The sequence below is a fragment of the Struthio camelus genome, chromosome 1, assembly GCF_040807025.1.
Source record: "Struthio camelus isolate bStrCam1 chromosome 1, bStrCam1.hap1, whole genome shotgun sequence".
Classification (NCBI taxonomy): domain Eukaryota; kingdom Metazoa; phylum Chordata; class Aves; order Struthioniformes; family Struthionidae; genus Struthio; species Struthio camelus.
In genome coordinates, this window is record NC_090942.1 from 216,174,565 (window position 1) to 216,194,998 (window position 20,434).

At 40.6% G+C, this 20,434-nt stretch overlaps 1 protein-coding gene across 2 annotated transcripts in view; it reads right to left on the bottom strand.

The window, feature by feature from the left end:
- Nucleotides 1–1,243: 1,243 nt before the first annotated feature.
- The window catches only part of PRCP (prolylcarboxypeptidase), a 32,331-nt gene continuing 13,140 nt past the window's right edge, over nucleotides 1,244–20,434 (bottom strand). Inside the window, exons 2-9 of one of the 2 annotated variants that reach the window (XM_068930554.1) lie at nucleotides 16,641–16,781; nucleotides 15,372–15,473; nucleotides 14,879–15,060; nucleotides 13,836–13,993; nucleotides 12,592–12,764; nucleotides 10,116–10,280; nucleotides 9,082–9,269; nucleotides 1,244–3,323 (exon numbers count right to left, since the gene is read on the bottom strand). In XM_068930554.1, the coding sequence (XP_068786655.1) occupies nucleotides 3,119–3,323; nucleotides 9,082–9,269; nucleotides 10,116–10,280; nucleotides 12,592–12,764; nucleotides 13,836–13,993; nucleotides 14,879–15,060; nucleotides 15,372–15,473; nucleotides 16,641–16,781 (1,314 nt within the window). In that variant the 3' untranslated portion in view covers nucleotides 1,244–3,118. Of the gene's footprint in view, nucleotides 3,324–7,970; nucleotides 8,084–9,081; nucleotides 9,270–10,115; nucleotides 10,281–12,591; nucleotides 12,765–13,835; nucleotides 13,994–14,878; nucleotides 15,061–15,371; nucleotides 15,474–16,640; nucleotides 16,782–20,434 lie in introns of those variants that run through there. The other variant, XM_068930555.1, reaches the window with a different exon arrangement.

The following is a 20,434-nucleotide window of genomic DNA, read 5'->3' on the forward strand; positions in this document are numbered from 1 at the left end:
ATACTGTCACCTTCCCACTCAGAGTCAAGCATAAACTAGGCAATACTTACACGTCTGCAGAACTCTAAATCTGCCTGAGGACAAAAATTTGTCCTTACAAAATAAAATCCAGTTTCAGAAGCTCACATTTTTATTGATATAAGCTGCAGTTTCTCCAGTAAGATTCGTGTTTTGGGTAGGGTTATCATTAATTCTTCTCCCTTTGCATTTTTCTGATCAGTGAGAAACATGTATTTTAATTCAAATCATTCATGACACATACCATGGGCATACATGGGCCTGAGAGGAAATAAGGACCATCATGATATGACTGGGGAGAGAAGGTAGAAGACAGCAATTTCCAGCGATCCATTTTGTTCCCACCTGCATGAAACAAGCAGGCAGAGCTAATATTCAAATGAGGTAGCCAAACAACACAGATAGTCCCTTGCCAACATATATAGATGGGTATACAGATTTTAAGATGTGGTCTGAAAGCTTAAGGTAAATAGGACTTAGTTTCAACTACTCAGCTTGAGGAAGAAGTAACAAGGTAGAATGATTAATCAGAAAGCTAGTCACCTAATTTATAAGCTGGTACAAGCAATAAGAACCTGATCCAAAGTATATTAGAATCAAAGCTGGTTTCAGTCAGAAAGTGAACGGGAACGGTAAGATTTTGTTTGTTTGTTTGCTTTTGTTAAGAAACTGAACAGTTTTGCTGTTAAATACAATTTTTCAAAATTCAAAATAGCAAGATTTAAATTTCCTTAAAAGGATTTTTTTTTTCCTGCTAATAAAAGGAGAGGAAAAAATAAAGGGGAAAGAAAAAAGGAATGCAAGTTTAAATTACTTTCCTTGAAACTAACAGCGTTTTCCAAACAACAAACAAGTTGTTTCCTGAGAGAGAAAGTTAACTAGTAAGGAGATAGGAGGAGGGGACATAAGGCGATTACGTTATACCAGCCCACTGCATGAATTTCTCCATATCCATCTCCATATAGCATTACAGTATTTATTCCAAGAACTTGCACTCAGAACACTATGCGTTTAGTGAGAGCTGGACCAGGCTCTTGCTTGTTCGGTTGCAATCCATTTGTGATCCCAGTGATTTATGTTTACACTTGCAAATTCCATTGCTTACCTTTCAGTAAAATAGGACATTACTATAAAGTAATTAATGCTTAAGAAGATACAACGGTTTTTTTTTTTAAATTGACTTGTAACTCAGGCGATTAGAAGACATTCTTTTTTTTGATTAAAAAAAAAAAAAAAGGGGGGGCCCTTATGTCATTATAAAGTACATGAGCAAGAAATTAGAGTATATTTACATCACAGTACCAGAAGAAACAGACCTAATGGAAAAGGACTGACAACAACATTCAATCAAAAGGTTTTAGGCAAGTTCTAACTAGTTCTTTATTTTTCCCCTATGATTCTTTCTGGTCTTGCTCTCTATATTCTCTGAAGTAATAACCTTGCTCAAGACAGAGCAGGAGAGGTTCACAGTGCTGAATCTGCATATAAATGCCTTGTTTAACACAACTGTTTCTACAACATTAGAGCAAGACAGGAAGATGCCAGTAACTATCGGAAAGAAGAGAGGATTCACAGGAGTTTATTAAAAGATAAAATTTCAGTGTTACGTATATCTTGTTCTCAGAGAATAGGAGGACACTGAAAACAAAGGCCACCTGGTGTCTTAGGAAAATACTCAACTATCAGGCATATCATCAAAGCTGAGAAACTTTTCAATAGAACTGGAGTTTTAAGAGCCTCAGCCCAGCAAGCCTTGCCCACATCTTTCTGAAATGGAATTGTCCTTAAAACTGCAAAGAATCCTTTCTGAAGAAAGGTTTCAGTGTGAATGAAGCCAAAGCTGCAAAACGAGGGGACTGCCCCAGCCATTTATTAACATCAAATATGCCGTCTCATGAATCACGGCAGTTTGTCAGTTTTGGAAGCTTTACAGAAAGCCTTAGTGCACCTGGCTTGTTGAGCTCAGCATCATGCTTTAGGCTGATCCAAGAGGATAGCTGCATTCTGTGTTTTGAATAGTTTGTCCTGTAAACATTTTTTTAAAGGCTTTTATTAAAGAGCTATCAGCAAACAGATCATGCAGAATTGCAACAATACACAGAATGGGGGGGGGACCCCACACAAGGCACAGCTCCTATTATTTGTCTCTTCATAAGCTCTAGCCAACACAAGTGTCACATTTGCTCATCAAGAAAATAGCTGAGAAAGCTTCCTGATTTGAAAAAGTAAGTGTTTGTGCAGGACACACACACATGAAATATAGCCAGAGGGTTGGTTTTTTTTTTGGCTACTGTTATCACAGTGCCAGATACTCTAGGGTTAGGACAAACAACAACAGAAGAAATAAAACCCTGGTATAAATTATGCATGCTCAGCAAGCTATCAGCAGAGAGTTAGGGACCAGCCCTCATCATTCAGTACAGAGTAGAATGTAAAAACCACTTAAGGCAGCTTTGATTAATAAGCTGCCAGAAAACTAAGGGAAAAGATATTTACTTGTTTTCCAGCATTGATTCCTAAGGGTAGGGGCTGTTTAGGTGGGGAGGAGGAGTTGTTTTTGTTTATATAAACTGCACAGCCAATTCCCCCTTCCCTTCCTTACCTCTCCAGCAAACATCAGAGATGTGATTTTTGTTCCCTCATTCGCTCCATACCCCTGCCATGACAGGGTATTCCAGCTGAGGATGTCAGAAATTCAATCCCACTGAAGGCAGCAGGAGCCATCACAATTAACAGGACCGCTATTTAATCCATGTATACACTCTACCAACACCCAAGACAATAATCTAACGCAGCCAGGAAGGCATTAACGTCTAAAACAGGAACTCTACCATAAGGTGCAGCATTTGAGAATAGCAGAACAGGAAAGCAAGGCAGAGCAGGCAGCTCAATCCATGCGCTTTATTAACCAAAGCTGGTTACTGGAGAATGCTCTCCATCTATCACCCTCTCCTCTTCTGGGCATAAGCATCGGTGGCTAGCACTGTAAAGGAGGTGAGGGAGCAAGAGTGAAACATTCAGACAACAGTGTGATAAGGCCTAGCCCTTCTCCCAGCAAAGCCAATGGAGGTATAATGGCCATAGTGGTTTCAGTACCACTTCAGTGGTTATGCCTGGCCTTTTCAATCCACTGCTTCATGTAATGAATTTCCAAGGCCCGAGCTTGCTGCACAGATTTGGGGTCACAAGGGTTGCGGCTGCGTAGGTCCAGGTGATGAGCTCCATCTGGGATCACAATTGCTATGAGGGAATCAGTGATGTTCTGGGTCACTCCCCCTGCAGACCACGGATCCAGGCCACCGTTGCTATAAAGGAAAATAATACCTTATTAGGCTACGCTTGCACAACAGTCAGCGAAGGTATGGCTCATACCAACATATCCGAGTTGACTTTCAACTAGTTTTGCATATCTCCTGGCAGAAACAGACCTCAGCCCATTGACAACGTCCTCTGTCCACCTCTCTTCCTAGATGGGCTTTCCTGACAGAGGTATATGACTATTAGTAGCTTAAACAAGGCTACACTGCCACCAAGGAATATCTGCTGACTCACGTAATAATCTATAATAGTGCTACGGCCTCCGGAGAAAAATCTGTTGCCCCCTGCCACTGCTGTGAGAAGAGGCTCAGGTTCCCCATACCAAAATATGCTCAAATTCCAAAGCCAAACTCTTCACTTTCCTTCTTCCACAATCTATCATAAACTATTAGCCAGTTGATCCCTTTAGGGCCTGAAATTTTCAGAAAGTTCTACCTTATGCTCGCTCAGTCAGGTACCAGCCTTTTTTTTTTTTTTTTGCAGAGAAATGCTTGGGCCTTTTGTTATTCCCCTTGCTTCTCTTAACAATCACAATAAAACAAAGCTTTTACCCCACAAGAAACTCTCCATTGACTCTTCCTCTGTGATGGGGCAGTCTAAAGTGATTCACTACCTCCCAAATCAATGAACAGATTCCAGGGACCTTAGATTAGGCCCCAGATAATGCCTGGTCCATGCAGTATGCCAAAGGCTGTATTGAGATTTCAGCATCTCATTCTTAGTTTTGGACTCAGCCAAGCAATCTCTACTGCCTCTTATCTTCCTTTATCACATTGTCCTTACCAAATGTGGATCTGTCTTTCCGCACAAAATAGCTAACAGCCATATACTTACGTAACCACACAAATCTAGATCTATTCTTCACTTAAAACACTAGATCTGCCCACAAAAGAAAACTGTAGAGATAGACTACTGTACGTTAGTTAGTGTAAACTTCTAGGAACAAGATCTGACAAAAGAAAGCACCATTGCACGTTAACAGATATGCCGCTAGAAAAACACCACAATGACAGCACAAGGAATCACAGAGATAATGAGTAAAAAGTGCTTGTAGAAATAACTAGAAGTAAAAACTATATGCAGTTCGAGCTAATATTTTGAATGTTTCTCTATTGATAAAATTCATCTTTAATTTCTGTAATTCTTTATTTTCAATGGTTCTAAACCTGACTGAGATTAAGAAACATTTTGTATCTGCAAAACAAAATGCACATAGAGCACTGTCCAACAAGCAAAACACATTTGATTTAAAAGGTCATCTGAATCAGCATAGCACCTTGGCAACACGGAGATGAGTTGCTGAGAGACCCAAGATGTACATGGACTTGGATCCTTTGGTCCCAGTCATGTGGAAATTAAGCATGCCACAAGAAAACAACACGTCTCTGACTTTTCTGAGAGCTGCTGGCTGCATACTCTGGCACTCCTGCCAAGTGATGGCACCAGAGGCATTAGGCAGTTTGAGAAGTGATACTTGTTGGGGGGGGCCTCATCGCTGAAGAATCCTAATGCTTCACAGTTTTACAGGATAAGAGAATTCAGCACCAATTAATGGATTAGAATGGACTATTTACATGCTAAAGCTAAGCATGCACTTGAAGTGCTCAGTCGCCCGTCTTAGAGGTCTGAAGTTTCCCAGGGTAAATAGAAGTAACAAGAAAATAAAACACAAAATAAAATAAAAATCAGCCATTCCTTTCTAGCAATGGCAAGGCAAGTAGGGCTTCAGAAATAACAAATTTCAATCCAAAATATCAGCCAGGCAGATCAAATGAGACTTCTATGATTTGATTCTTCAGTATACCATTCTCTAAACCCGTTTTCATTTCATCATACTTCTAAGATAGTATAATTAGGACCTTGCCTGTTGCACAAACTGTTCCCTTTTCTATTGTCTCTTTAGAGCCTCCTCTGCCCTTCAAGCCTGCTCAGAACAAGCACAGGTTTCACATGTTCCTAGCAGCACTGTTTGTGTATCCTGTGATCTGCCTAAAGTGAAAAGTTTCAATTTTTGGACTACGCACATCAACTTTTATACTACTTGGTATAACCTGAGATGTTTCTGGACACAAGATACAAGAAACACAAGCCCACCTTAGCTAAATGGATTCAAACTTCTGCCACCCTTCAAAGCTATACCAAAGAAAACTTTTTAAACATTTCAAGAATAAAAAAGTTGACTTCAACTAGAATTTGAAATTTTAAGCTAAATTCTCATGTATACTGGGCTTATTTTGACTACCACAGTACGTTCGTGACGAGACACTGCCAGTTGCTACAACCTTTTTCAGGAACGGAAATTGCTGAAAGAGACAAAGCAGTACTGAAAGCCCCAGGCTCCTCAAACTAGTGTTTTAATAAAGGTGAACATCTCAGCACAGGTAGGTAACATCTACCTATAGTCTAAGTAATACCCACACACTACTTAGAAACTTAGTGAGATACCTCTAAAAAAGGTACCAAAGGGGCAATGGGAACTCCCAAGTCAACACAATACAATTCCAGTGTGGAATCTGCAGGGTGATGCACTGCTAGCAGAGGGAGAAGTAGCAACATGAGTTTCAGTATCCTGGCCAAATCCCAAGGTGGCTGGATAAATCCATTCTACAGTGGTTCAGCTTAGACGGAGTATTCCTCCCTTCCTGTGCTAAACTGTTGTGTAAGTTGCTTGACATTTTTACATAATGCTTTTTACCCCACAGTGGGGCCACATCTCCTGGTAGATGTAGAGTTTGTTTTTGTTTTTTCGTTTTTTGTTTTTTTTTGTAAAGCACTCTGTGGTGTTTGTGGATAAAAGGCTCTTATATAAAATGTACGGTGTTGACAATGTGTTTGTTTGAAGAGAAACAACTCAGCTTGAGCTCCAAAGCTTTGTGTGTACAGCACTTCTTTTTCATTCATTTGGTTGCTTTCAAGCTCTTCTCATTTCAAGCTCTTTCAGCCGGCATAAATTCTCAAACACTTAGATTTGTTTGTCTATTGCTTTCAAAGCACAATTCTAGTGCACAGAGCTGTGGAACCTTGGAAATAAGCTACAGTTTGCAGAAATTAAGCTGGATCAATAATTTTTCCCATTAAAAACTGTGGAATTTCTCACTTTGGACCAGACATCCCGCTGGGACAGAAACAGCAAGAGACAAATGAAAGGAAAGCAATAGGCCTTTGGAGCCAAAGAGACTAATGTTAACGGCTGAAATCCAGAGAATAATCCCCAATTCAAGCCAGGACTTTTTACTTTTAAAATCCACAACTATTCAGCAAGTCTAAAAGACTAATTCTGATTTTTGTTTAAGGAAGTTTGTTTTTGAAAAGGCCTTGCACAATCTGAACAAGAGTAGAGGGGTACATCTAGGAGCTGCCCGCAGTGGGTAATCATTACAGTGAGTCAGAACTCCTGAGGGCACAGGCTCCAATTGTGCAGCAAATGGGTTTATTAAACGCCTCCCTACCATGTAGCAACCTAATGAACAGCCAGTACTTAGCTGTTCAAAATTCATATCACCTCGCAGCAGAAGTACAACAACATGAACCTCCCTTTAAAGAAAGGGAAACAGAATTTAACCTCATTAGAAATAAGAAAAGCAAAGGCTGAGTAGAGAACAAGCAGTATGCATTAGTTTTTGTATCTGACTGAAACATTTGTTTCACTTTTCACCCATATAGGAAGGTGTCCTGATCCTGGAGATCAGGAGAGGTGCCTGAGGACTGGAAGAAAGCCAATGTCACCCCAGTCTTCCAAAAGGGCAAGAAGGAGGAGCCAGGAAACTCCAGGCCTGTCAGCCTCACCTCCATCCCTGGAAAGGTGATGGAACAGCTCCTCCTGGAGGTCATCCCTAAGCATGTGGAGGACAAGAAGGTGATCAGGAGTAGTGATTCCCATGGATTCACCAAAGGGAAATCATGCTTGACCAATCTGATAGCCTTCTCTGATGGAATGACTGGCTGGGTAGATGAGGGCAGAGCAGTGGATGTTGTCTGCCTGGACTTCAGCAAGGCTTTTGACACTGTCTCCCATCACATCCTCCTAGGTAAGCTCAGGAAGTGTGGGCTAGACGAGTGGACAGTGAGGTGGCTTGAGAACTGGCTGGATGGCCGAGCTCAGAGGGTTGTGGTGAATGGCGCAGAGTCAAGTTGGAGGCCTGTGGCTAGTGGTGTCCCCCCGGGGTCAGTCCTGGGTCCAGTCTTGTTCAATATATTCATCAATGACCTGGAGGAAGGCACAGAGTGCACCCTCAGCAAGTTTGCTGATGATACTAAACTGGGGGGAGAGGCTAACACACCAGAAGACTGTGCTGCCATTCAGAGGGACCTGGACAGGCTGGAGAGCTGGGCGGAGAGGAACCTCATGAAGTTCCACAAAGGCAAGTGCAAGGTCCTGCACCTAGGCAGGAAGAACCCCATGCACCAGGACAGGCTGGGGGTTGACCTGTTGGAAAGTAGCTCTGCAGAGAAGGACCTGGGAGTGCTGGTGGACAACAAGTTAAACATGAGCCAGCAGTGTGCCCTTGTGGCCAAGAAGGCCAATGGTCTCCTGGGGTGCATTAGGCAGAGCGTTGCCAGCAGGTGGAGGGAAGTAATAGCAGCCCTGGGGAGGCCTCACCTGGAGGACTGTGTCCAATTCTGGGCTCCCCAGTACAAGAGAGACATGGCCCTGCTGGAGAGAGTCCAGCGGAGGGCTACCAAGATGATTAGAGGGCTGGAGCATCTCTCCTAGGAAGAAAGACTGCAAGAGCTGGGCCTGTTCAGCCTGGAGAAGAGAAGATTGAGAGGCGATCTCATCAACGTGTACAAGTATCTGAAGGGGGAGTGTCAAGAGGATGAGGCCAGCCTCTTCTCCGTGGTGGCCAGCAACAGGACAAGAGGCAATGGGCAGAAACTGAACCACAGGCAGTTCCATCTGAACCTGAGAAAAAACTTCTTCACTGTGAGGGTGACAGAGCATTGGAACAGGTTGCCCAGAGAGGTAGTGGAGTCTCCTTCCCTGGAGATATTCAAAACCCGCCTGGATGTGATCCTGGGCAATATGCTCTAGGTGACCCTGCTTGAGCAGGGAGGTTGGACTAGATGATCTCCAGAGGTCCCTTCCAACCTAAACCATTCTGTGATTCTGTGTTTCAGACCAGCTTCTGTTGTGCTACTGGTATGCCTTGCTAGAATGGATATATGTCTTTGTAACAGAGTCTTTAACAATTTTGTTGAAACTTAACTTAATTATCACTAAAAGAAGGGGAAATGGGAAAGTAGTGGTAGGAAAGCCCCTCAAGCTACTTCCCTCTCTCCTGTATCAAAGGGGAAGAGGAACATCACCCCAGCCTTCCGCAAGGCTATCACCCAGAGCAACAATTTTAGTCACCAGGATCTTGTGTTACAGCTAGAGCTTGTTTAGACTTTACTTTCACGTGGAAGAGACGGTGCTTTGACTTCATAAAAGTTAGACAGATTTACCAGCATGGGAAACCTGGACTTTGGCCACAAAATAGGAAGAAATCCACATGGGAAGAAAATTACATTTGGCAAAAGCGCAAGCTAAATTCTTCTTTTAGAGACACACAGGCAATGACAGAACAGTTTGCTTCTTTGGTCACTGCAGATTGACCATTTACTGTGAAGTGAAACAAAAAGCACCACCATCATTTATCCAGCTGGAATGTTGGAAACAGATGCTTTGCTACTCAGAGCAGATTCTCTGCACTGACAGCCCAAAGTGGTGGAAGAAGCCACTCTAGAGGCTGAAATAAGGCTTACCTGAAGATGATGTTGCTGTGTGAACTGATGTTTTTCCCTCCATACATAGAAAGAATCCAAGAGGGGCGAGGCCTCACTCCCCACAGTCTGAAACACTCCTCTGAAAGTGCATCAAAGTCCCACTTCTGAGGCTCAAACATGTCATTGACACCATCTGTGCACATGGGCATCACCATCTCAGTGCAAGCCTGAAAGAAAGAGCAAGGCAACAAGATGTATTCACAGGAGACTGTACGATAACAGAGTGCAGTACTTAAATGAAAAAGCTCAGACAGGATTCAATCAGTAATTACCAAACGATCAGCATACAGATAAAGCAAAAGCTTCATTTTTTCAGATAAAAGCCGTTCCCTGACCTTAATGGTAACAGCTAGAAAAGGAGGAAAAAAAATTATAGCCTAGAGGCCTCACATTGCCCACCAGGGCAACTAATCAAGCTCACATCCGTTCTTGCTTGCCTCCTTCCCAAATGCTTTCAGAAGCAGGCAGGAAACAAGCTTCAGGCAAATAACAAAAGACAATGTGGACCTTCTGAGGAAGCTGTTTCTCTTCTGTGCATTGCCTTCCCCACAGCTACAACCATACTTGCCTCATGTTCACATTTTTCCTCATTAGATAAGTTGTTTTATTATAGTAGTCATTTTTCCTGTATGTTTTCCACAGGATAAAAGTTAGTAGCAAAAATCAATAGGTAATCCTATTTTCTACAATGAGAGGATTGCATAACGTTTATCATTACTCTTATAAACAATCTTGAAGTGTTCAAGTTTTAAGCAAAGAAAATACACAGCTTGCAATTGTTTCGTGAACATCTAACAGCATGAACTATCCATGAAATTGTCTATGAAAACTGACCACAACAACATTCAGTTTCAGTTCGAAATCCAGCCTGATTTTGAAGGTCTGGGTTACGTGCAGCCCAACCTGTTGAATTATAGCTGGCTCAACATGTTGACAGTAAAATGACTTGACAATTCCCACGAGCTCTGGCACAAAAAACTCACTGAATTGAATTTAGGAAAGATAGAGTGTACCTGATAGTACCAACCCATCTGGCCCAGGTTCTTTGTTGCAGTCTGAGACAAGTCAAAGCATGAGGCTTCTCCTGAGTAGTTGTAGTAGACATTTACTGCCTGGAAGACATTCTGTAGCAACGGTTTGTCCGGAAGACTGGGATCCGTCATGAACTTGCAGACTACCTATTACGAAGAGGGAAAACTGGAATCTGAATCTGCAAGAGATACAGATTAAAACACTATACTTGATGGGATATCAGTCTCTTTTTAGACCAATCAGACCACTTCCAGACAACATTTTTCTATACCCTAAGCATTATCATAAATACAAATTACAGTATTCCACTTTGCAGTGCATTCTACTATGAAGAATCTGAAACTTTATTTCCAGATTTAGAGTGCAAAGAGTGCAACCTTAATATTCCATTAACTAAGCTTTTCAACCCAATTCCTGTTCTTTAAAATAGAGGATGCTTAATAGAAAACATTTAGCTTTCCTGGGATGAAAGCTATTACATGTAAATATATGACAGTGAAGCTCCAGGGCCAAATTGGTGTTCTCCACAACTCGCTATAGTTTTTTTTTTTTTTTTTTTTGTAAGTGCTATTATATAGGAGCATTACAATATTTTTGCTTCTTCATGTTTGGAAGATACAAGGTGAGAAATTGTTTTGTTGCTGAAGAACTAAGAGCACCCTTAGGTAAAATGAATTTTAGAATTTTAACTGGGGACAGATCATACAAGAGTGGAAAAAACAGAAAACCCAGAAACCACTGCACTGGAAAGATTTTTCACCTCACAAAATGTAAAAAAGACAGCATCCTTTCTAGCAGGGCTTCCTCCTTACCCCTACTCCACAAGAGTTTGGGCCAACAAAAGGACAACGAAGAGCAAAGGCTACGTGTCTGAGCTCCTAGCCCATCAGCAGAATCCAAAATTATTCCTGCAAGGAGCAAAGGATGCACCGCAGCTCTAGAGCTGTTCAAGTACAGGGGCATATGCACACACGGGTGACTTACAGGATTGTTACTGGTTATTAACAGATCATCACAGGAAATTAAGTAGCAAATTGCACATCTTCCAAGAAATGAACTTACTATCCATCTCTCCCCCATTTAATCTTTTCCCTCTTTTTTATTGTAGAAGGTCAGGAACTGATCCTCCACTTCTTCCCGACAAGGCCAATGCACAACTTTCATGTTTTGCCATCCCAAGTGGGTTTCGTGGTTTGGCTCACTCAGCCATCTGTTCTAGACTCAGTAATGGAAAGCTCACTCACTCATGTAAATAAAATACACACTGCAGACAGATAATAGTACAGAGGGCTGCAGATAGCCCTGTATCTGAAACTCAGATGGTGCAGTGAAGCAGAGATCAATACTTCTGAGAGAGTTCAGGCAGCCAACATTAGAGAACAGATTAAGCGAAATATATTCAGCTACTCCAAGTCACTGTTCCTTTTTTCACCCTCAGTCAGGTTATAGGTCCTGTTTCAGAGAAAGTACCTGCGCTGCTTATATCACTCAGATTTCATACATTAGCATTGTCCAGAAAAGCAGAAGCCTTTTCTATTTTAGGTTTTACTGTGTTATATCTCAAACAGAAAAAGAGTGACTGGTGGTGAAGGTGAGTACATTTCTTGTGTTGCATTAGGTTGATAAGAAAACAGAAATTATCTGAAGGTGTTTATACCGTCCTCTGCCGAAGGACACACAGGACAGATGAATGTCCATCCCCTCCTCCATTAGCCAGCTCTAATCAAGGGGAATTCAGATTCTTCATTTTATTTGTAACAACTACAATTTAATAGCAAAAATAAGTGCCATTTCATCTGTCTCACCTGCCATACACAGGAACCCAAAGACATGCAAGAAAAATTCAGTCAGGGACTAACAAGAACAAAAAAACTCCAAGAAGACAGAAATACTGGAGAAAGCACTACAGATAAACAAAGCCGCACAAATGAAGGTTTATAGGTGTGAAAAGTTGGTTCTGCTTTGAGATGTGGCCCTGAAAGGAATATGCTTGTGGGGATCCATATTTCTTCTCTAATTAGTTTTCCCATATCAAAAAGGACCTAGGTCAGAAACAGTTTCTTTGATTGCAAGCTCTGCCAGCTGAGCTTGGCACCAGAATCTCTAATGGCATATGCTTTTTTTTGTGCAGTATTGCTCCTTGTGAGTAATTCTGCAGGCCAGACGAGATTTTTCAGTCATCCCCGCCACTTTTCTTTCTTTGGGCTCTTGATGCAGTCTATTAGCCCTACAAACAGCAGTTGGTCAGCAAACCAGCTGATGCTTTAGAAGGTATTGCCTCTGTTCTCCTTTTTCAACTATGCCGGCTTTACAGAATTGAAAATCAAGGAAAAAGGTGCATGCTAGGAGAGAAGAGGAAAATTAGTTAAACTTCTTCAGCAGTAAAACCAAGCAGAAAGGACGGACTTCAACAGCCCAAGCTGAAATCAGTTCTAGAGGATATAGGAGCTCAGTTACCTGTATAGGCCAAGCAGGCAAAGGCTGTAAAAAATCAGCTTTGTAGGGATAGTTCACCATAGCCAAGTTTACCCATGTTTCACTCAGCCAGCTTTTCAAGATAGCAGCATCCTGAAGATTTTTTAATGGGCTGCACAAGTGAAATGTGCTGGAAAGCCACTGTAAACCTGCATCTTTAAAAAAGATACAGCAGAATAAACGTTTAATGAATCTGTGTCAATCACATACAGACCAGCTGTATTGCTGTTAAAAAATATATATTTTCCCTTAGCATAACTCATCTAGTGAAATTATTTCATATAGTCACAAGCACAGCAGACCTAAATTTAACCAGCATCTATTTCAATGAAGGGAAATACCCATATGCTGCTGTGTGCAGATTGCATGTAACAGTTAAGATTCAACACTCTCTGTATGTAAGATAACATTATCTTAAAAACAAAAAGCACCTCAGAGTTGCAAGACATTTGGCATTTTTTGATAGGAAGTAACGTCAGGACACCTTTCGTTTGAAGAAAGAAAAACATCAAACCAGTTACTTCAAAATGCAAGGCCTTTTGTTAGATCTCCCAACAGTTTGCTTGTTTTTTCTTCCATTATTTTATCTGATGTAGAATTCCTCTAGTTCAGCTTCCCATACTAACCAGCTAACTGACGATACTAGGCTTTCCATTGCAGGATTCTGAACTGAAGTAGCAAGAGAAGTTTTTGTTTCGTTTATTTCTTTTGTTTTTTTAATTCCTGTGCTATACAGTGAACCCAGCTAATAAATTCACCCAAGCACCAAAACCGTAAGGATTGTAGTGATTTTCTCTTCCTGATTGCTTCCGTTTGCATTTAAGCTACTGTTTAGAATAAAGACAGCATTCATTCTCCTTTGCCAGAAGGGAATGTTAGCCTTGAAATTCTGATCTGAAGTAAGCTTATATCTGATATGATATAAGCCAGGTCCAGGCTTGGACCTGGATTCTGAATCACACTAGATATGAATGAAGCATCTGATCCAACAAAACAGACTGATTTAAAAAATAACACTGAGCCGATGTGACAGTTTGGTAGGACTAAGAATATACTCGGGGCAGAGAGGGAGAGAAATCTATCTATCTATCCATATGTATGTGTATATATATACACACATGTGCAGGCCATAATGCAAGCTCTCTGATTTTATGAGGTCATAATATAATCCTAAACATAATATAATCCTAAACATCCTTTGAAAAAAAATATTGCTGAGGTCTTACCTGTTGAGGAAAGATGGTTAATGGCATTCCAGGAATTTCGGATGCTTTCTGAGCAGCCCTTCCCACTCTTTTTGAAATCATTAGTCACTATACTGAAGTAAGTGCCACAAGGAACCAAATTACCAAACTGCCAGATTGGGGCAGAGGCTGCCAGAGCTCTGCAAATGGACATACAGAGGAGATTGTTTGGTGAAACACATGCATCCTGAACCTCTGCAAAGTGATCTTCTCTGCTCTGGGCAATACTCTCCCCACAGCCACTATCTAAGTAGCATTTATAATTCAGCTCAGACACTGACCCCTAGCTGAACTAACCATAATGTTGCAAAACTATTCCACAGGTGTGCATGCAAAGGCTATTGAAGATTGCGAGTCTTAGATGCTAACACAAAAAACGTCATTTTATACGTAAAGTAGAAATTCAGAGTTTGCTTACTTTATATTTCACTCTCATCCAGCATCTAGGGCTTTCACACTAGGCCTTGAACAAACGCAACTGAAGTGAGAGCTCCTGCCCATGAGAACCTACTCGCTAGCAGACAAGGGTGCTATTCTTGTTTTCCAGAGTGGACCTGAGCTTTCAAGAGATTAAAGGCCTGCCTCAAGTCACCAGGAAATCTGTTACAGAACTAAGAGTTCAACAGACTCTTGAGTCTGGTGTAACAAAAACGTTTTGCAATGATATTGAATACAGTCCCATAGAATAGCAAGGGGGTAATGGAGTAGGGGAGGTGGAAATCAAAAGAAAGTAAAGAAGTCCCTATGAACATCGGCTTTGTAAGTGACTGTTCTTATAAAAACTAAAAAAAAAAAAAAAATGCAAATACACACCAGTCAGTACTTGCTGACCTACAGTTGTCTTTGAATTTGGGAAGAGGCCGTTTATTCCTTATAAAGTGACTTAACTCCTCCTCCCAAAGGTGAAAAATTCAAGCTAGCTTGAATTATGGTACTTGTCCCAGTGCCGTAATATTTATAGCACTGAGGTTACAAATGCCCAGAATAATGACTGCTCTCTGTTCAAGCAGGACAAGCACACTCACCCAACTACCACGTGGGGGTACTTCATCCTAAACCAGGCCGCAAGCATTCCTCCATAAGAGCCCCCAATAGCGATGACAGGACTATAACGGGCTCCTACAATGTTCTCCTTTAAGTACTCAATCAGTACCGCAAAGTCTGCCAGAGCTTGTTCTGATGTCAGGTAATTCAGATGCTCAGAATCCTGAGGCAAAGAAAACAGGTTACATGCAACGCAGGAAAGACTTCCTGTAGGAGCTAGTGAGTTCTAAATCTGTGCCTGATAACAAATGGAATATTCTGTGGGGGTGTTTCTTGAAATGCTATAAAATACCAGTTATTTTTTAAAAATTCTAGAATTAAGAGTTAAAAATTTAGATAGTCATATGCTTCCAGCACATTTAAGTCTTACTCATCTTACTCAGGCAAGCAGTCATTGCACTGGCAAGAATTACAATAAGCAGATTTATTTTAGTAGAGATCACATCCAAAGAGGAAAAGAAATAAGATACTTACACTAAAAGACTCATTTCCAAAGGGCAAAGATTCTCCATAATATCTATGTTCAGCAAATACTAACATGGCATTAAGTTCTTCAGCCACATCCCACATAAAACCCTGGTAAGAGGAAAAAGGACAATTAAACAAGTTCAAAGTGAATTAGTTCGAAAGTTCTACCTTCGGTCTAGTTTAACTGAACATACATTCTTTGATTAGGAAGATATCACTAACAAAATACAACTAGAAAGACAGAGTGCAATTCTTTTTTAAGGTATCACTGAAATAAGAAAATACACAAGGCAGATATCCACCAGGAGACATGCAAAGGTACATGTATAAAGAAAAACGCAGCAAAACATTTAGCAGCATTGTTTTGTGAGGGTACCCTCAGACAATCCTGCCAAAACTCTTATGGCACAGCCTTAACTCACAGGAAAGACAGAAAAAAAAAATCAAAAAAATCCCACAAACAAACAAAAACTCTACAGGAGAAATGTGCACATCTGAGTTAGGACTGCACAACAGATAACACAAAATTTATTTGACAATAAGTAATAATCGATAGCACTGCGATAGACTTCTTTTCGACTAATTAAATAACTATGACAGCTTGTTATTATTCTTCCACAGCAGCTTGATACCACCCTGCTTAGAGAACAGGCAAAGGCAGAGATCTTCTGCTGGCACAATAAAGCGTGTAAGCATTCCTTGGTCACTTCAAGCCTAGCACATGCCACCTTCTGTTGCATCACTGGACTTCGTACTGAAGAGGCTGAAGAATGCCCACACGCTCCATTTTGCATCTGTGACCGTCAGGGAAATAACACTTTCATCTGTTTTGTGAGAGAGAAAGCATCTATCTCAGGTTTCCAGCCACCGTCATTTCACTTCTGTCTCCCTTGATGTTTTTAGTTCTCCACAAGACCTCCCATTTTATTTTGGGCCATTCTGAAGTAACAAGATCAATGTAATTTGGTCCAAATCTTTCCATCCTAAGCTTGAGGCATTCAACCACCACAGTATGGCTTTCTTCACAACCCAAAGAAGTTAATACAAATGCTTCCCTTTGATTTCTATGGGCTTTGAATACGACCCTGAACCCCCTATAACCTTCCCTGTGCTCTCTTTCAGCTTACTCCTCCGTCTGTAATCATCATAACCACTATTGCAAATTTTCACTTTAAATGATATTCTGGTGCTGTCTCCTTGCTCTTCCATATTTTTCAGTAAACCACTACTGAAAAACAAGAACTGTAATTCAGCAAGAATTTGTTTTATACACACTGTGTTATTGCAGAACCAGGTGATGTCTCCTTCATTGCCGGTATAAAATAGTATTGGTCCATTGTCTTTCTTCCAGTGTTGATCTGCTATTAGATATCGCTGCTGGAATGTAAGATTTTCATCAAATCCGAAGTGATCGATCTGTCAGAGCAAGAAATAGCAACATCTTCAGAAAGCTAAAACAGATCATGCGGTGAACTTCAAGTGGTGGCGGTCACTTTACAGAGGAAAACTGAAATGAAAAGTTTTACTAAGATCAAAAAATATAAAACTAAATTCATTTATATTCTTGGATTCCCAGTGCATCCAAATCTGTTTTCTTCTGCATTATGAAAGGAAAACAACCACAATTATACATCTATACTTTAAAGGAGAAATGCGCTTTCAAGTACAAGATAGACATACACCCTTTCTACAGTATTACACAAGATGCAGATATTCTAAATGTGTTCAGGAAAGTAGACAAACCTGCTGAGGGAGCACACGGTACCTGATGTGAGACCGTACCAATGAGTAAAGAGAGTCAATGTCCTCTAACATTTATAGTCTTAGGAAAATTCCTGACTAAACTTAGCATTTATTTTAAAAATCAAACAAAACAAAACACAAACAAACTTCTCCTCTCTCCATTTTGGCATAAAGTTGAAATTTCAACAGATTCATGTCAGAATACTAGTTTTTTTCTCTTCAATTCTTAGGGGGGGGAAAAAAAAAGAACTAATTATCTGCCGTTCTTGTGTTATTGACAGATTTTGCAGATAGTTTGGTCAAGCACTTCTCCTCTCCCAGCAATTTTCATTAGTTCACACACTCTCTAGAATCCCCCCTCTTTCCACCTCCCTACCGCTTTTAGAAGTAGTCTAAGCCTTTACAAACCATTAAAGAGCATAAACCCCACAGTGTTAGCTTTATTGCCTCATTAGAAATGCATTTTTAATTCCTAAGGTCCACTTTTCAGCTTTCATCATATTGCTTTGTATGTGCTATCGCCCTTGACCCTTCTCCAGCTGTTCATATATACTGGAAAGTTAAGCAAAATTGGTTTTACATTGCAGCTTCCTGCATGGGCACACTCTTATTTGAGAGCCAAAACATCCACACACATTTTTCACTAAAAAAGCTATTCCAGAAGAGCTATGCTTGTTAATTTTCACGTATTCCCAAATCCCAAAGCATCACTACTTTTACTCATTAGTTGAAGATGACCTATAATTTCCCACTTTTAATTTCCATCCTCAAAAATCATCATCTTTCCCATCCATACTGTTTTGCCCTGGCTGAATCCACCTGACTGCACGTCAGGGCTGCTGGCGGCAAGAGCCTGACATCTGCTGGCTTGAACATCTCCGCTCATCCATCTGCATTTTCGCCAAACACTGCCAAGTCCCTCAGCTGCCCTGGGAACCAGCTATTCAAATTTCCTCTGTTTTGAGAGCATCTGTAGGTTAATGCTTAAAAAGAAGCAAACCATATCAAATCCAAGCACTTAGTGAACTAGCTGCTAGGAAAATTTCTCCAGCTCAGGAAAGGCAGCCTGAATCCTGACCTGCAGAATTCAGCTGCTCTGCACCACACATCTGTGCCTGCTTTGGGCCAAAGAAAGCGTAGGAACTTATCTAAGATATACACTGCTGCAAACTTTTTCCAGACTGTCTCAAAGCTTACCCACTCTTGGATCTAAAGACAGACTTAATCAGACTGAACTGAGGAGACAGGTGTGTGTTGCAGCTCACTGCTATCTGAATAAGCAGAAACAGGTGAAGGTCTGTGCGCTATCCTGACATTCATAGAAGAGACAAGGTCGTCATCCTGAGTAAGCTAGCGTCATTATTTCCAAAGCTAACTAAAAGTATTTCATGCATGTTCTACATTTTTGCTCAGTGGGACAATTTACTACTTGCTCATAAGCTCACGACAATGCTACTGTGCACATACTCGGAGGCTTTTTCACCGAATTCAGGTCTTGACAACATACGCTGGGTTGATTTTATATTAATAACTACCTTGGTGTTTTTTCATTTGCACAGCCATTATTAGTTTTAGTTTCACAGTTTACATTAATCATAATAAAGTGTGATTCCCAGCAAGGTAGGATAAGCTCAGCAACTGAAAAATCTTTGGTCATAAGACTTTGGGACAACTAAAGAAAGATTAGATGTATATATTAGAGCACATCTAATAAGAACTAAAATGCAGTTTAATAAACTCCCACACCACTAGAAAGCACACCTAATGCATCTAGGTGTTCCACGTCTATTTGTAACATGGAGAAGTATCTTCTTCTATGTACCCTTTCTGGCTAGGCTGGCAGCCAGAGATGGCAAAATAAACAGAAACAAAAAACAAAAAAACACACCCAATCTAGGCTTGTGTGTCTTGTCTGCTTCATGTGGAAGGATCTAAAATTAAACATCTAACCTGAAAACTTGATTCTGCTTCCTTCGTATCTGAAGCCAGAGCTCTCCCTACAGAAGTAGTCACCCTTCCAGGCCTATAAAGCTGGGTACCTAAATCTTCACAGTGCAGACAGCTTAAAATGAAGTAGATAAAAAACGGGGAAATCACAGTAGGTCAATGCATAAGCACTGTTTTGATATCAGGCTGAGGTTATTCAATGGGGTATTGTGCAGACCAGATTCTAAAGCCCATCTTACTGTACCATTTCCCATGAAATTAGAAAATCAGGATAGTATAATTCAGGTACACAATATTTTTTTCCCTGAATCATGGCTTCTCTTTTTACATATTTGATTTACTAGTTTTCTTCTGCTATGGTCTGTCTATTCCCACTAAATAGAAAAGATCAAAATCCCAATGTTCCAGTGAGTTTGTCTCTCAGTAACAACTGGGAGTAAAGGACAGGAGTCTAAGCTTTCCTTTGTCAGTAAAGCTGATAAAGTTGACTGAAGTGGTATTATTCCTCATCTTGATTATAGGAGACACGATGCAGGCTCACTCTTTGCCATCAGTCACTTCTTTCTTCTCTCCCATTCCTCCCTCAAACTGTAAAATGTGTAGAGTCTCTTGCAGCTAAACTGCCTCTGTTCATCTTATTCATAGCACAAACCATGGACACATAAAAGAAAAATAACTGAGACCCAAGTCCAAACTTCCTTCTCACAAAAAAAAAAAAAAAAAAACACACACCACACACAAGAACCTCTGTTACAAGAACAGAAGAATAAGAACTTTTTCATTGCTAGATGATGCAGTTCCTTATCCTGTAGCAACTTGTCTTTGCAAAGGTAAGACACATAACATGATTAGAAAATAAAAACCTAATGTTTGTAAAGCACAGAGAGAGAAAGATGTCCTAAGTATCAGTTACCGACAAGAAATCCCAAGAACTTCGCTATTAGAGGATCACCACGCAGTTTGCAAGTGTCACAAGGAATATCTCTTCATAAAAGTGAGGACTGTTTGAAACTGTGCGAAGACAGAGTGAAGTACAAGAACCAATATAAAATTGTAAAGTGAAACCTTTTGATACAAAGGGAAACCCCTTTGTACCCACACCGCTCCCCCAGGGAAGCTACCTGTTCTCATTTAACAAGTGGTTTCTTTGTTACAGAATGGATACAAAAACAGGTAAATGCCATACTGTGTTGAACTACATTTTACAACTCAAATCACTCAGATTTTTTTTTAAATTAGATTTTATTAAGAAGTTGAACCAGAAGATTTCTTTTCCACTCTTATGTAAAAGCAATAAGACAAGAACATCTGCTTTTGCAAACAAACCAACTAATAAGACAGAATAGCCTATAAGAGCAAAAGAAGAAAACAGTTCGTTA